The sequence below is a fragment of the Mytilus galloprovincialis genome, chromosome 10 (assembly GCF_965363235.1).
Source record: "Mytilus galloprovincialis chromosome 10, xbMytGall1.hap1.1, whole genome shotgun sequence".
NCBI lineage: Eukaryota > Metazoa > Mollusca > Bivalvia > Mytilida > Mytilidae > Mytilus > Mytilus galloprovincialis.
The window spans coordinates 8,066,226-8,082,649 of NC_134847.1; the positions used below are offsets into that span (position 1 = coordinate 8,066,226).

General features: G+C 31.7%; 1 protein-coding gene across 2 annotated transcripts in view; it reads right to left on the reverse strand.

Annotated features, from left to right (window-relative positions):
* LOC143049763 (E3 ubiquitin-protein ligase HACE1-like) overlaps positions 1–16,424 on the reverse strand; it is an 85,531-nt gene that overhangs the window by 18,968 nt on the left and 50,139 nt on the right. The window contains exons 9-10 of one of the 2 annotated variants that reach the window (XM_076223482.1): positions 5,654–5,755; positions 5,033–5,139 (exon numbers count right to left, since the gene is read on the reverse strand). The exons of the other annotated variant lie outside the window; for it this stretch is intronic. Of the exons in view, the coding sequence (XP_076079597.1) occupies positions 5,033–5,139; positions 5,654–5,755 (209 nt within the window). The remainder of the gene's footprint in view (positions 1–5,032; positions 5,140–5,653; positions 5,756–16,424) is intronic. 2 annotated transcript variants of the gene reach the window in all.

Here is a 16,424-nt window from a genome sequence, read left to right on the forward strand (position 1 = left end):
TACCTTATCCTGACTTGTATTGGATAATTCAACATACTTAGTGTGCACTGGTTCCTATATAATACCTTATCCTGACTTGTATTGGATAATTCAACATACTTAGTGTGCACTGGTTCCTATATAATACCTTATCCTGACTTGTATTGGATAATTCAACATACTTAGTGTGCACTGGTTCCTATATAATACCTTATCCTGACTTGTATTGGATAATTCAACATACTTAGTGTGCACTGGTTCCTATATAATACCTTATCCTGTCTTGTGTTGGATAATTCAACATACTTAGTGTGCACTGGTTCCTATATTTTCGGTGGTACAAAAAACTTCTGAACTGAACAGCAGAGCAAATGTGCTTCCTGTTATAATTTCATATATCTTTTTTATTATTCAAAATAAACTTTTAACAAGGGTTCTTCGGTGATTAAAAGTCCTTAAGCCTTCATTTGTTACCAAAATTACTAAAATTGTTCACTATTGACAAAGTTACAGCTATCATACGAACTATTTTGCAAAATAATACAATTTTATCTAAATAGGACCAAATGTTGACAAATAAATCACAAATGAGGTCAGGTGTCTGACAAATAGGTATACTTTTACAATGATGCCTTTAAAAAAAAGTTTATTGGTCCTAAAGCCCATATTAATTTAAAAAAAAAAAAAAAAATTAAAAACAATATTTATTTAGTAAATAGTCTGGTAATTTAATAACTGTTAAATTTTAAAACTTGTTAGTATTATTGATTAAACATTTTTTTTGGCATGATATGAAAACAGAAAATTTATTTTATTAGAAGCTGTTTTCTTTATTCATTTTTTTAAAGAAAGTTACTGCCAAGAACCTAATGCCTAATTTTCCTAGAATAATTACCTTTAAAAATTATTAACTGTAAAAATCGGTAAATAGTTATCAAAGGTACCAGGTTAATATTTCGATACGCCTGACGCGCATTTCATCTACATAAGACTCATCAGTGACACTCAGATCAAAAAAGTTTTAAAGCCAAACAAGTACAAAGATGAAGAGCATTGAGGACCCAAAATTCCCAAAAGTTGTGCCAAATACGGCTAAGGTAATCTATCACTGGCGTCAACGTGATGATCGTAACTGCAGTTACGATCATCCCAATATGGCGGACACAAATATAGGGATATTTTAGAAGGCTGATTTCTCCACTTTAACAGCTTATTTTCAGATTTGTTTTATATGAAGAAAAATCTTTATAAGCATTGCCGTTGAATGTGTTTTTCATAAGTTACAGAAAAACAACCAGAAGAACGAAAATCGAGATTCAAAAAATCACGATGATGATCGTAACTTCGTCTACAGATTATCATAACTTGACTTGTTTTTATAAAAAGATGATCGTAACTCAAAATTTATGAATGTTTTTTTCCACTAAATGAACACCCTATTTAGCAGTCACGATAAAAAAAAATATTATTTTAAAATCAAACAAAGAATAAATGAAAATCGCTATTCTAAAAAGAAATGACATAAAGGGGATTAGCAGACTTATATGCAAATGTCCTCAACATTATTTTCTTATGAGTAATTAAGTTAACATTCAAAATGGATTTACGTGGATATGAAGTTGATATAAATATCATTCTCATAATACAGTTTAAGAATACGGACCAAAACTTTCACTTATTAAGTAAAGGAGGGCATGAAGTTACATTATTTTGATGACTTTCTATCGGTTTTAAATTGTTGCCTGGTCTTGGTTTTTCTTAATCAAACTATGACTATTAAAAATTGGAAGACTACAGAGGTGGACTTCGAGGGAGGGTCAAGGTGCTCGAATCACCTTTTTGTGGGGAAATTTGGTTGATTGTATAGGGAATCAATGAAGCATGACTGTAGCGGGCCTACTCCTAGGCAGCCAGTCCCCAATCCCTTTTTGAAAATCTCTGGATACGCCACTGAACTACTGTTGCCTATATTTACCATGGGTTGACTATTTATGTAAAGAAGGAAAAGTTGAAATAGATGGTATACACGTTCATATTAGATTTTTCAAGCTACAAATTATTACATTTATACGGTATATGACATGTTTTATTGAAATTGGTCGAAGAAGTTGTGTTGAGCCAAACATATTAATAAAAAAAATGAAAAAAAATCTTCAATTTTAACAAACTGGTCATTAATATGAACTGTCCAATACCTTATTTATATAAAACATATGAAATCAATATAAAGCTGTTAACCCCAATGCATTTTAATATTGAACTAGATAAATAAGAAATACCAAATCTCGCGAAGTCATAACCATTTGTGCACTTACTAATAGGACATTATCCTCCCCTCAGTGATCGTTCCTCAGGCATTATTATCACAATATCAGCTGATAACGTACATTTTGTCGCATACTAGACAGCTTTATTTGTCCTTATTCAGTATCAGAAAATGCTTCGTTGGAAGAGGCAGTTACGATCATCTTAAGTACAAGTTACGATCATCGTTTATAAAAATAAATAAGAGTTACCATCATCATCGTGATTTTTTGTATCTCGATTTTCATTCTTCTTGTTGCTTTTCCATCCAGTCCGAAAAAATATTTCATTGGCAATGCTTATAAAGATGTTTCTTGAAATAATACATATCTGAAAATAACCTGTTAAAGTGGAGAAATCAGCCTTATAAAATTTCCCTATATTTGTGTCCACCATATTGGGATGATCGTAACTGCAGTTACGATCATCACGTTGACGCCAGTGATCTATTCCTGGGATGAAAAAATCCTTAGTTTTTCGAAAAATTCAAGGTTTGGTAAACAGAATACACATATATTCATCTATGATTACAGACATGTAATGCCTTTTTTTTTTATTGCAAACAATATTTGAGAAAAAAAATATATTTGTTCATGTACAATACTGCTTGGCTGTTTACTAAAGCCTTACATTTATCTACATTTACTAGCAGTAAGTCATATGTCCATTTTTAGTTTTTTATATATGAAAGTACTAGGAAATATTTAAGAACCAGCTTTTTTTCAAACTAAAAGAAATGAAGTAAAGATTGAAATACATTTTAAACATGGCCAAGTGTGTTATCATGGTAATGGTCATTTTTCAGAAAACCCTTAGTCTTACAGTTTTAGGTTTTTTTTAATCATAAATCAATTTATCTATTATTGTGCATCTTTTTTTTTAATATAAAACAGGAAATATTTTAGAATAAACTTATAATTTACACATCTTTCCAAAACAAAGTATAAACTGACTAATGCTTATAAACTGTCCTAGAACTATTACCTTTTGAATGCTAATAGTATAACTGTAAGCTATTTTAGTACAAATTTGGAATTTACGTCTTTCCAAAACAAAGTAACTAATGACTAATGATGAAATTTCCTAGCTTTATTACTTTTTGAATACTTATAATAGAACTGTAAGCTATTTCAGAACAAATTCCTTTCATAAACAAAGTTAATTACAAATGGTTCAATTTTCCAAGAATAATTACCTTTTAATACTTAAAGTATAAATATAAGCATAAGTAACACATGCAAATTAAGACATCTCTGGTGAAAGACAGTTCAGGTATTTATCTTTGCAAAAACATTTTTTTAGATTTTTTTTTATAATTTATCTAAGTTCGACATTGTATGACATTGTTAACGTTGTGTATTCTTGCTTCATTGTGTTAAGGTAACACGATACCGAATGGCATATATCCCGATTTCCAAACTTTTTGGCACACATGTTCTTTTAATCAAGTTACATCGGAATATGTAATAAAAAATGGGGGTCACCATTTTTGTTTTCTTGGTATTTTCTTAGGAAAACGTCAATTTTGGCGACAAATTTACTTAGGTATATAGGGGAAATGCCTATTTTTCGGCTTACCTTTATAGATTTTCCAATGGATGGCTATGTTCTTATATACGGAGAACAACAAAAAACTAAGATAATATCCAGGATTGCAAGCTGAAATCCATACACGTATAGAAAATCATATGTCACCATCCTTGTTTTTGAGATAAATGACTTCAAAGTTGATTGATACCCTTAGAATTTGACCGAAAATGTGTGACGTTATTGAATACAGAATGTAATGTTATTCCTACTCAGAGATATGGAAAACAAAATATGTGTCGGGATCTGAATGGTGTAAATGTGTGAGTTGGTTGCTCAGCAAGTCGGACAAACATTGCAAACTGTATGCAAAATTTCACAGTCTGTCATTTGTGGAAAATTATTTACAAAACAAATCTTGAGATCATATATGTATTCTTTATAAGTAAAAAAAACCTGCGAAATATAAAAGTTCCAGCTTGAAATTCCACATATTGGAGATGTAAGCCCGAGTCTGTACTCTGCGTGCCTTTTGTATTTTATTAAAATGCCTTATCCAGCAACCTGTCATGAACAAAAAATATAGAAAATCCAGACGATATGCGCACCTTTAATATCGGTCGGGTTACTGGAACCACACATATATTTTTATTTGGCCTTACAACCCTCTGTTGGACTGAAAACTACAGATTCCGGAAGGTGTACGCTTACATGCTGCTACTCTTGGTCTATTTGTACAATAATTGTTCTCTAATCTTCTGTGTTTTGCCTTTTATTCTGCAGTATTTGCCCATTATTCTGTATTCCGTAAATTTACCCCAATACAATCAGACCCTCTTTTATGGACACGTATTTTTAATTTAATTATAACAGTTGTAAAAAATATGATATGTTCATTATCATTTCTCCTGCTTTAGTGGAACATCCCTTCGAGCGGCTCGCTATTTTTTTAAATTAGCAACCTTTACGACGGACACGAAAACAGCGACGTCATAATACAGTTACGACACTATAGCGGCGCCGAGAGCGATGCGTATAAACAATAGTGTGATTTCCCTTAAAGCATTCATATAGCATTTATGTTGACTGTTATTTTTTATATTTATCTCTTCTATTTTGGCCATGGTGTTGTCTGATTCCCTTACAATAACAGTATTTTATTGCACCATATATTTGTATTACCTTTGACTTTTTTATACAATGTAAACATAAGTCAACTAACCTCAGAAGATTATGTCCAATATTTGACAGTTCCTCAGCTAAAGCTACCAATATTCTATCTGCCATTTCATTATTCTTTTTGCACAGAAATTTCAGCACCTTCAAATACTTAAAATATAAAAAAGAAAGTCTGATCTGTAATTATGATACTGATTGTGTATTATTGCTGACTGTGATATTTTTACTGTAAAATTGTGTATGGATTTGCATGGCCTCGCTGTGATGTGTGCATAGCACAAAATCAAATCACAAAAATACTGAACTCTGAGGAAAATTCAAAATGGAAAGTCTTTAATCAATTGGCAAAATCAAAAGCTCAAACACATCAAACGAATGGATACCAACTGACATATTCCTGACTTGGTACAGACATTTTCTAATGTAGAAAATAGTGGACTAAACCTGGTTTTTAAAGCTAGCTAAACCTCTCACTTGTATCAAGTTGACAGTAGCATCAAATTACATCATATTGACAACAATGTGTGAACACAAAACAAACACAAAAGGTAAAAGTATCACAAATACAAGAGACGATTTCTGTATCATTTGGTCTCTTTTTTCATTGGCAATCATACCACATCTTCTTATTTTTTATATGTACAGATTTTATCATTTTATTTACCATAGATTCTTTGAGATCTTCTTTCCTGACCATCTGAATCAATTGTTCAAATAATTTTGGAAAATGTGTCAGTAAATTGTCACAGGTTTCACAGTATCCTCCCTGAAATAGATAGACAAAAAAGGGTTTATTATATATATATTTATATACAGGAGTAGGTCCGGTAAGGGCCTATTTTGGCTTCAAATTTCAGGTTCATCTGAAGCAAGATTTTGTACACTTTTTAAACACTTAAATGTCTACTGCAGAGAATTCAAGTAGGTTGTGTGAAATATTTGAACTTAATGAAAGACACTTGAGTCTGAGATTGTTTTGACCTCAAAAAGCATGTTTAAGGGAACATATAAAAGTAATTTCATTGTTTCAGTAAATTTGTCAAATCTGTATGAAATTTGAAACAATTGAAAAAATTTCTGTAACAAGGAAATAAATGTTTATGAAATTATATGGATACAATAGACACAACAGGAAGATGTTCTTAAAAATATATTAACATGAAACTGAATTTTCCAAAATTCAAAATAAAACAATAATGATTATTTCCTGCTAACATGATTCATAACGAAACCTTTTTATTTTTAAATTTTCTTTGATAAGATTAGAAATTATTAATAACGTTTCAACTTCATGAGGTAAAGTTGACCATAGATGGATTTGGCTAGTATTTTATGGTCTTCTTGGTCATAAAGCAGATCAACTGTGTTGGAACTTATACAGCCTTGGCTTTAAAATAATCGGCATTGAGCATTCCTGATGAAATATAATCCAGTAAAAGGGCTTCAGACGCATAAAAATTAATAAGTGTTGTTTCATTTTTTTTGTCTCTCTGTGTAAATACAAAATAAACTTTCCACTAGATGAAAACTATGAATGAAGATTTTCATATTTCAGAGTTAATGGATAATCAGTTTTGTATTAAGAAAGGTAAATTCTTTAGTTTTCTAAGTTGTGTCATGTGTACTATTGTTTGTCTGTTTGTGTTTTTCATTTTTAGCCATGGTGTTGTCAATTTATTTTCGATTTATGACTTTGACTGTCTCTCTGGTATCTTTCGTCCCTCTATTAAAAAATTGTGCTAAAGTGAATCTTATCGTTATGACATAAAAAATATTATGTACACTGAACAAATGAAATTCACTTCCAATGTATGCTGGAAACATAGGCACTAAATGTCTCAGAAAAAAATTCCTATGCATACCTTAATTGTTATATCAAGGTATATAGAATTTTTTTTTTCTGAGACAATTAAGTGCCTGTGGCTGGAAACCCTTGAACATTGATACCTTTGCATATAGTTGTTCATTATTCTACTTTTATGGATACCAAAGTAAAAAGATGATATACTTGTTAATATTCATGTTGTTCAATTGTTTATAATTTAATTTTGGATGTAACACGTCTTCTGATTGGCTGACATTATTTTCTTATGAGCCCATAGACATAATTTAGTCATGTGACCGTGACGTCAACAACGTTTTTTCATGGTTTTCTATGGTTTAAAATGGAATTTAGAATTAAATTATAAGAAATGACTGTAATACGCGCGTTAATCAGTGTGCACCACATTTTTTATGTTATTTCTTCATAGACAGAAAAAATATAACAGTCATTCCTTAAATAATACTTCATTGTTTTCCTTTTATCTAGCTCAAAAGGAAAACATTTCATTATTTTTATAAACAGTAAACTGTGTAACATTTTTGTCAGTGTAAATACATTTGACAACAATGAGAACTTCACAACCATCTGGTGGAAATGTACCATGTATAAAGAAAAAAGCCTGTTGTGTTCAATTCTAACTGTCATTTAAGACAGGAACATGTATTATTATTACAAACGTGTATCACTGCACTCCTCTAATGTATTTTTATTTTCTTATAGAAACATTCCATTAAGTGTGACAATGGCAACAGATAAAAGTGAATCATTACATCTTTACAAATTCTTGTGTCAAAAGATTGGATCTGAACAGGTTGTGAGACTAAGGCGGCTTACTTCCACAATTAGTGACATAGGAAATGACTCAGATTTGAAACAAATCTGCAGTGGAAGCAAAGGTGAAGGACTTAAAACAAAAGGCAGTGACTTGGATTTAATGTATATGATTCCTTTTATAAAAGTTTATGAATCAGCTAGAGATATTGTTCCTTCAAATATGTCTTATCCTCTTGTTATGGATACAGAGGATGTATCTCCATGTTTCACAAAGCTACGTCTTATCTTCAATGATCCAAATATATACAGTAAATTAATACAAAAAATAGTGCATATTGATAGTTTTGGTAAATATTTTCTTTCCAATAAATTATTTAAGATGCTATTTCTTCAAGCACATTTAAAAATACATGGGCCATGTTTATCTGACCATGATGATGTTTTTGACATTGCATTAGTTCTTCAATGTAATCAATGGATATCTCCGGCACAACCTTGGATAACTAGATCGCGTAGGACATGGCCTTCACCAGATATCATTTCCAAAATAACATCCTGTGGTGTTTTATTTGTTCCAGTTGGGTATAAAGGGTCAGTGAATGAGGAGGAAGAGTGGCGAATATCATTTTCAATTGCAGAAAAATTTCTCATATTTTCGTTCAACCATACCCAACTATTATGCTATGCTTTGTTGAAGATTGTACTCAAAGAAATAGTAGAAAAGCAGGAAGATTTGAAAGGTTTACTGTGCTCATATTTCTTAAAAACACTGATGTTTTGGATTATAGAGGAATCACATACCTACACCTGGAGGCCTGACAACATCATCTCCTGTTTCAAGGCATGTTTACAAAGACTTATTTATTGTATACAATATTCAACTTTATTACATTATTTTATTCCAGACAATAATTTGATCTATTTACGATTCAATTCTTTGAGCAAACATAAATTGATCAGCATCCTAGATACTTTATACCAGCAACGACAAGGATTTCATTGGTTAGCATTATCAGAGACTTTGTCTGATTATCCCAGACTAACTAATCATTCATCAATAAATGAACATATCATGGAATTCATAGAAACACATAAAAGTCTTTTTTTTATAAATGAACATAAAGTTCTACTTTGTCATATGCTACATTATTCCAGAACTGATTTATCTGTAGGTTTATTTACCTTTTTTTTTTAAAATGCATTAAAGAATTTTCCAGAGACACAACAAAAACCTTGCAAATTAAACAACAAACTCCAATACTATAAGTACAAATATGACCTTAGTCATCTGTTGATAGGTGTACACTCAGATGCAGTATCTGGATGGATGAAATTAGCATCATATTTTTATGTTCAGAAAAACTATATAACAGCTTTACTTCTAATAGATTATTCTTTGTGGAAGTGCACAGATGAAAAAATAGATGGTTCATTAGTACAAATATTTCATGAACGAAACATATATTGGAATCCCAATCAGGAATATGTGATGAAACTAACAAAGCATTGGAAACTTTACACAGTACTTAAAATGCTGGTTGTTCAGTGCATTCAATTTTCCATTGAGTCACCATTCATTCCACCAGAACTACAACTGAAAGTGGCAAATTCTCCTGCAACATTTCCTTCAAAACAATTTGCACATTTCCTTCAATTCCTGTGTTACTTTCATTTACATGATCTTACATCTTGTACATATGCTTTACATGAACTAGAACAATCAAGTTTAGAATGCTATAAAATTGGTGCTAAAATATCTGTCATGACATTTCTTGGCATAGCTTATCAGATGATAGGTGAGACCAGCTTAGCAAGACAACAGTTCTACTTAGCTGACAAAATTAGACCGAAACTTTAGTATGAAATGTGTAATTAATAATCCTGCTTTTAAATGATTTTAGAATCGAGAAATTTAATAAAAAAATTACCAAATCCAACACAATTTTTTAAATCACAGAAACAAGTTGTTTAAGGGGGCTCACGGGAATAAATCTTTTTTTCGTTAAGTATAGGATTTCGCTATATTTTTCTTCGAAAAGAAGCATACATTTTTGTGAAGGTACTTTTTTCTGTTGAACTAATAGGAGGAATAAAGGTAATATCGAAATAAAAAAAGAACTAAATTACAGAAATCGCTAAAATTTTTAATAATTTAGTTTGAGTACAGCTTATTTGAAAAAAATAATAAAAACTGTAGGTCACTGATGAATTAAAAAAGATATTTCAATTTTCATGCAAAAAAGTGGCATTTTTGCACCAAAGGGAGATAATTTGGAGCTTTTTCAATGATATCTTCATTTTAAAATTCATCTGCGTCCAAAATCTTTTTGAATGATTTTTGTACCATATCATAAAGTAACAACTAATAAAGTAATAAATAAAATTTGTAATGAAAAAAAAAATATTCTGAAATTTTTGTACCCTTGAGCCTCCTTAAATGACATGGGCTCCTTTTAAATAAAACAACAACTATATACATTGTACATGCAGAAATTATCTAATGTAGTTTTCACAAGACCTAGAAAATTGTATATTACACCTATATTCATTAATAAATTTGTTTATTTCTTGTCATTATCTTAGTGTCTCTCTAGCAATAAAAGAGATAACAGGAATTATAATGAGATTGCTCTCCATGAATGTCTCCCATGCTGTATCAATGAGAAAGTAAATTATGTGTAATTATCATAAATTTAGTAGTAAATACAGTAGTTTTGAATATTTGATAAATAGCCTGCTGTTTAACCCATATCGCGCAACTTTATCATACCCTTTATCACACCCCTACAAAAAAAAATCAATTTTTAAATTAACTCCTTTTTAATTTATGCAAGCTTCAACAGAAATATTTTTTCAAAATGGGTCCTAAATGAAAGGTCATTCGGGCAAGACGCAATTTATTGAGTGACGTCATTGTTTTAAACGTGACGTCACAAACGTCGAGTTTTCATATTTCAGACACACGAAATGCAACAGTAAAAAAGAACTTAATGAAATACCATACAAAACACACAAAAAATACAATAAAAAACATTTTTTAAAACAACAGCACGCAAATTGTAAGGTAACCCAGGTGCTTCGGATGATTAATTGAGCAGTTCTCTTAAAACAAGACAAAAGAAGAACTGAAGGTTACCCAGGTGCCAGGAATCAGAAAGCAGTTCATATATACTCTCCTGTTGAAATATATGATAAAGCTCATAAAGCATGACAAAATCCGTAGCATATTCCGTATCATCCCGAGATACCAATATCATCCCTCGGGCCTAAAGGCCCTCTGGCTGATATTGGTATCTCGAGATGATACGGCATATGCTAAAGGCCCGAGGGATGATATTGGTATCTCGGGATGATACGGAATATGCTACGGATTTTGTCATGTATTATTCTCTATTTATAGACTGAGTATACTACATTATAGACAAAATATGGTTCAAGTCCCAAAACTCCCATGGAAATGATCACATCAAAGTGACAGTATCATGTAATGATAAACTACACAGAACAGAATTTAACAATCCTTCCAAGTATGAGAGCTGAATGTCAAATGGTCTCTCAGGATTTGTGTTCACAATTACAATACTCCAAAAAATATTTAAAGTCCCTAACTCCTGTAAAAGTAGTCAGTTCAAAATGAAGATACAATATTTCAACTACCGGTACACATGATAGCAAATAATCCTACTGAATACAAGAGCTTTCTATCATATAGCCTCTGAGGAAGTGCGTTCACAAGTAAAATAATTGTCAAAGTCCTGTGACTCTCGTAAAATATTTAAATCAAAATGACCGTGTAATATGGTCAACTATACATATGATGGCAAATATTACAGTATAGCTGGGTTATTTTTGCTGGTGTAAAATTTGGCAATTTTGATTGAATAAGGCATACAAAATATATTGGCGGTTATTATTTGGTGGATTAAAACTTTTATCGATACTTTTGCATGTGAACTTTTAAATTGGCGGAATTTATTTTTTGGCGAAAATAACCGCCTATACGGTAGTACCAAGTATGAGAGTTTTCTGTCATATAATAGAGGAGTTGCCTTTACAAGTTGCTATTGTTACAGTACTCAAAAAAAGTCCAACAACATCCATAAAAATAGACCATCCCCATGGCAGCACAATATGACCAAAAACACATGGCTGTAAACACTCCTACCAAATATGAGAGTTTTCTGTTAAATGGTCTTAGAGGAGTTTTGTTCACATGGTGTTATTGTCCTAATACAAAAGATAATTAGCTTATGTTTGTCTACATACCATGATGGCAAACAATCCTACAAATAACAAATCTTTTGGTAAAACAGACCCAGTTGAGTTGTTTTCACAAGGTGTCAGTGTTACAATACAAAATAAAAGAAGAATGTGTTTGAGGACACAAATGCCCCTACTCAAGCTTTGCAATTTCAAAAAGTTTAAAAGGGCATAACTCTATATCGGTAAGCGACACAGTCCAAAATCAAACTCTGTCTGCTAGTTTTGGTTCCTATAACTCACATAAAATTAATAAAAAAAACAGAATTCCAATGTCCCCTGTGTTGTAATTTATATATCTAAGGGGCATAACTCTTTTGATAGTCAACCATTATGAAACTTGTGCAAGATATTGCTAAAATCAACCTATAGTACAAGTTTTATAAAATTCTGGTAAGAATTGCACCTGTGTTATTGAGGTCAAGGTCAGATAAAACTTGTCAGTCAGAGGGCGCATTACGTTTGCGCGCATTTAGGGATTAAAATGTTTTACGTTTGCGCGCAGCTTTTGCCTACATTTGCGCGCATTTATCTTACAGGTAAACCCAAGTAAAAAAGGGTCTATAATAAAACGTAAATAACATCAAAATCTAAATGACTATAATTTTCATATTAGATACGAAGTTAAAAAGCATTAACTTTGAAAATATATTTTAATTATATATTGTTTATATATATTGAATTCTAAGACAAAATATAAAGTGTTCATGATAAATTCCGTTATAACTAAGAGCATACATGTAACTTCATTGCGAATTTGTCAAGGTGAACAAGTACCCCGAATAGCGATGTCTTTTAAATTCGTAAATAATTCAAGTTAGTTTGTAAGTTTTGTCAAGGCACAAACAGTTGAAGGTTGTTTTTTTTTATAGCAAATTGGGGGGGGGGGATGTAAATCATTAGTATGTGATGAATATAAAACTTTTCGTATTGATAGAATAACCGACTTATTCTGCTTGAATCCCACTCGTTGGTGAGTAGGTGACTTAGACAAATGGAAATGGTACTTTTGAACAGATATATCATGTTAAGGAGGGGTATTTGCGAAAAATACCAGTCGAGAGAATGTTAAATTTCACGAGCCGTAAGGCGAGGGAAATTCATTCTCAAGACTGGTATTTTTCGCAAATACCCCTCAATAACATGATATATCTGTTTAATTACACCGAATGTTAATGTACTAAAACGCATTGATGATCGTGACATTACAAGCGTCCAGTCGGATAGAGTATTTTTTGGCAAATACCACGGCAGAGAGGGTAAAAAAGGCATATCCTTTTAGCAAATACCCCGGCGGCGTTAAAAATGAACGATATTCATTTGATAACAGTAAATTGGTGAAAAATACACTGCCTATTAACCAATCAAAACCCCGGATTCTCACATAAGGTGTAATTATACTTAAAAATGATTGAATACATTTATAAATAAATAAGTATTATTACCTGTGCTTACCTGAGTTAACCTGTCAAATAAATGCGCGCAATTGTAATCAAAAGCTGCGCGCAAATGTAATGGTAATGCGCGCAAACGTAATGCACCGCAGTCAGAAATGTTCACCATACAACTATTACCAAATACAAATTGCCTAAGGTTTATAGAATCTGCGTGAGACTCGACCATGTGTGTCTATCAATTGAAAAACAAGAATGTTTCGCTTGTATACTGATGCCCCATCGACATTATCATTCTATATTCAGTGGACTGTGAAAATAAAAATACTGTATATATGTCCCAAGTGTAAGATGCATAGAAAACAGGTTTGAGAGGTGCTCTCAAATGATATTCTGGTACAAAAAACGTACCCCTGTTCACCTTCCCATTCTTAATAGGTTGTAAAAAATCAAAAAAGTCATACAAATCCAAAATAAAATATTATATCTCAAGTAAAATGATGTTTCGTGTGTATTTAAAATGATACAGATTTCAGCTTGTTGTTCTGTGTGAGCCAAGGCTTCGTGTTGAAGGCTGTACATTGATCTATAATGGTTTACTTTTATGAATTGTTATTTGGGTGGAGAGTTGTCTTATTGGCACTCATACCACATCTTCCTATATCTAGTTTCTACTTAAATGTTTCCACACAGCTTGAAGACCAATAATTCTTATATGATTTACATATTAATATGACAGTTCTTGTCCATTCGTTTTTGATGCGTTTTGTTATTTGATTTTACTTTTTATATTAGGGAATACGTTCATATGATTGGTTGAGAGGACTTCCGATAGTTGATCTTGACGTTGGTTATTTTTCAATAGATGACGTTGACCGAACTTCTTTTTGTAACCAATGTAAACAAGATGGCGGCGATAATAACAACAACGTAACCAAAATGTATTTTCACTGCAAGTTAATCGTTCAATAAAATAATACACAAAAACATTCGTTTGAATGATAATAAGAGTTTTTGCAGTTTACTTTTTTTCACATTGCAACTTTTATTTTAGTACATATTTTTGCGCCAGGCCTATTCAGTGACATAAATATACAATTTACGTGTGATAGAGGTAACGAGTGTGGAAAAATATATTCCCCATCTCTGATTTGAAAGAATTATAAGGATTAAACGCCTTTTTAAAGGAATTTATTGGTGTATAAACTGAACAAAGTCACTCACAAACATATCATAAAAGTCCTTAGGCGTTTAATCCTATAATGATATTAGAAAAATTAGTAGAGAAAATAAAGATAAGCATTTGGAATTCTTCCACCAATGTGAGTGCAAATCTACTTGTTGATTTTAGTTGGCATAAAAGAAACAAATTACAGTTGAACTACTATTTCATTATTTTTATTATAATCATTTGTTTTGATTGTGTATAAAGTTGCTACTTCTAATCAGCCATAAAGTAGAATCCAAAAAGTACTGAACTCTGAGAAAAATTCTAAACAGAAAGTCCCTTATCAAATGGCAAAATCAAAAGCTCTAACATATCAAGCGAATTGATAACAACTGTCATATTCCTGTAATGTTGCCCATGAAGCCCAGCTTGGTTCAATGTCAGATGAAACCTGCCAAACAGACATGTACACCTTACAATCATTCCATGCAAAAAGAATTTGTAAAGGTTTAGTCAAAGCCCTTTCATGTTTTTGATATTTTTGGCAGGCGCCAGCCCACAATACATCCCCAAATCAATAATCAATGTTTTTCTTTTAATCAGATTACAAATTAGTGACCATATTGCTTATAGTATCTGACAAATAGAACAAATAAAAAGAAATAATATTAACCAAATAAACCAAGAAAACTAGTTCAAGATTAGACGAAACCTGCAAGTGGGAAAAACACTTTTTTATCTATTGCGAACAGTATCTAGGATATGTACCTAAAAAAAAATTACAAAAAGTTAACATTATATCCACTGCTACCACTGCCGTTAACCAGTTTACCAATATAATCCCTATGTATCACATTCTGCAACATTTCAACCTTCACTAAATCTTAAATATTGACTGCCTATTCAAACAACTTGATTTTTCATTTTGGCGGAGTTCAGGTAGATACGGTTACTAGTCATAAACATTTAGGCATAGTTTTTAGCAGTGACTGTAAGTGGACCAAGCATGTTGATTCTTTAATAGAAAAGGTATCAAAATAATTAAATGTTCTTAGACGTTTGAAATTCCGACTAAAACGGGAATATTTAGAAAGAATATATTTAACTTTTATAAGGCCTGCAGGAAATTAAAGTTAAAAGAAGTAAGATACAAAGAACATAAATCCTTCCCACCACCATTTCCAGTTCAACCAACATTGTCAAGAAATTTTGCGACAGTAAACTACTTTACGGCATTCCCGACGCGATTGGAAGTAGTACCTCCGGCCAAGGGGAACCCAGTCGAAGTGGTAGGGGTGTGCCCTATAAGTGTTGTCCAAATTAGGAAGAAACTTTATAAAACTGTACACTGACATTGTACTTACATTCATGTTACACAAATTTAATTTCTATTTAAAAACACATTTTATTTATACACTTACCATTATAATAGTTTACAACCATTTTAAAGTTAAAGACAATTTGAAAAATTATAGATTAACTCTAAATTTAGTAACTTCATTTGCATTGTACTATGTTTGATTCATTTTCTGTTCAACATTACATAATGATATAGAGTATCCCATAGCAACGTCAACAATGGACAATTATGACGTCACATACATGATACCATTTTTTTGTACTTCAGGGGTTCTAATTTTGTATACTTTGTCCTGATGAAGCCGATCTAATCGGCGAAACATGTCGACAATAAAAGATGCAGTTTACTTAAGTGTTGTTGTCAATGTAGCGGTATTTGATTTTTTTATCTGACAACCCTGCATACCATCTGGTATCCACTTAAGGGAACTCTACCAGCACAAAACATAAGAGGCGTTGGTTCAGCAGCTCTTTATTTATCTTTTTATAAGGCCTGTTCCAGAGTATTCTTCTGAAGTTTGGGATAATTGTGGTCAGTTGAATTCTGAAAGATTAGAAAAATTACAACTGGAAGCAGCACGTATTGTCACTGGTCTAACAAGCTATGCTAGCACTCGATCACTTTATTTAGAGACGGGATGGGAAAAATTAAAGA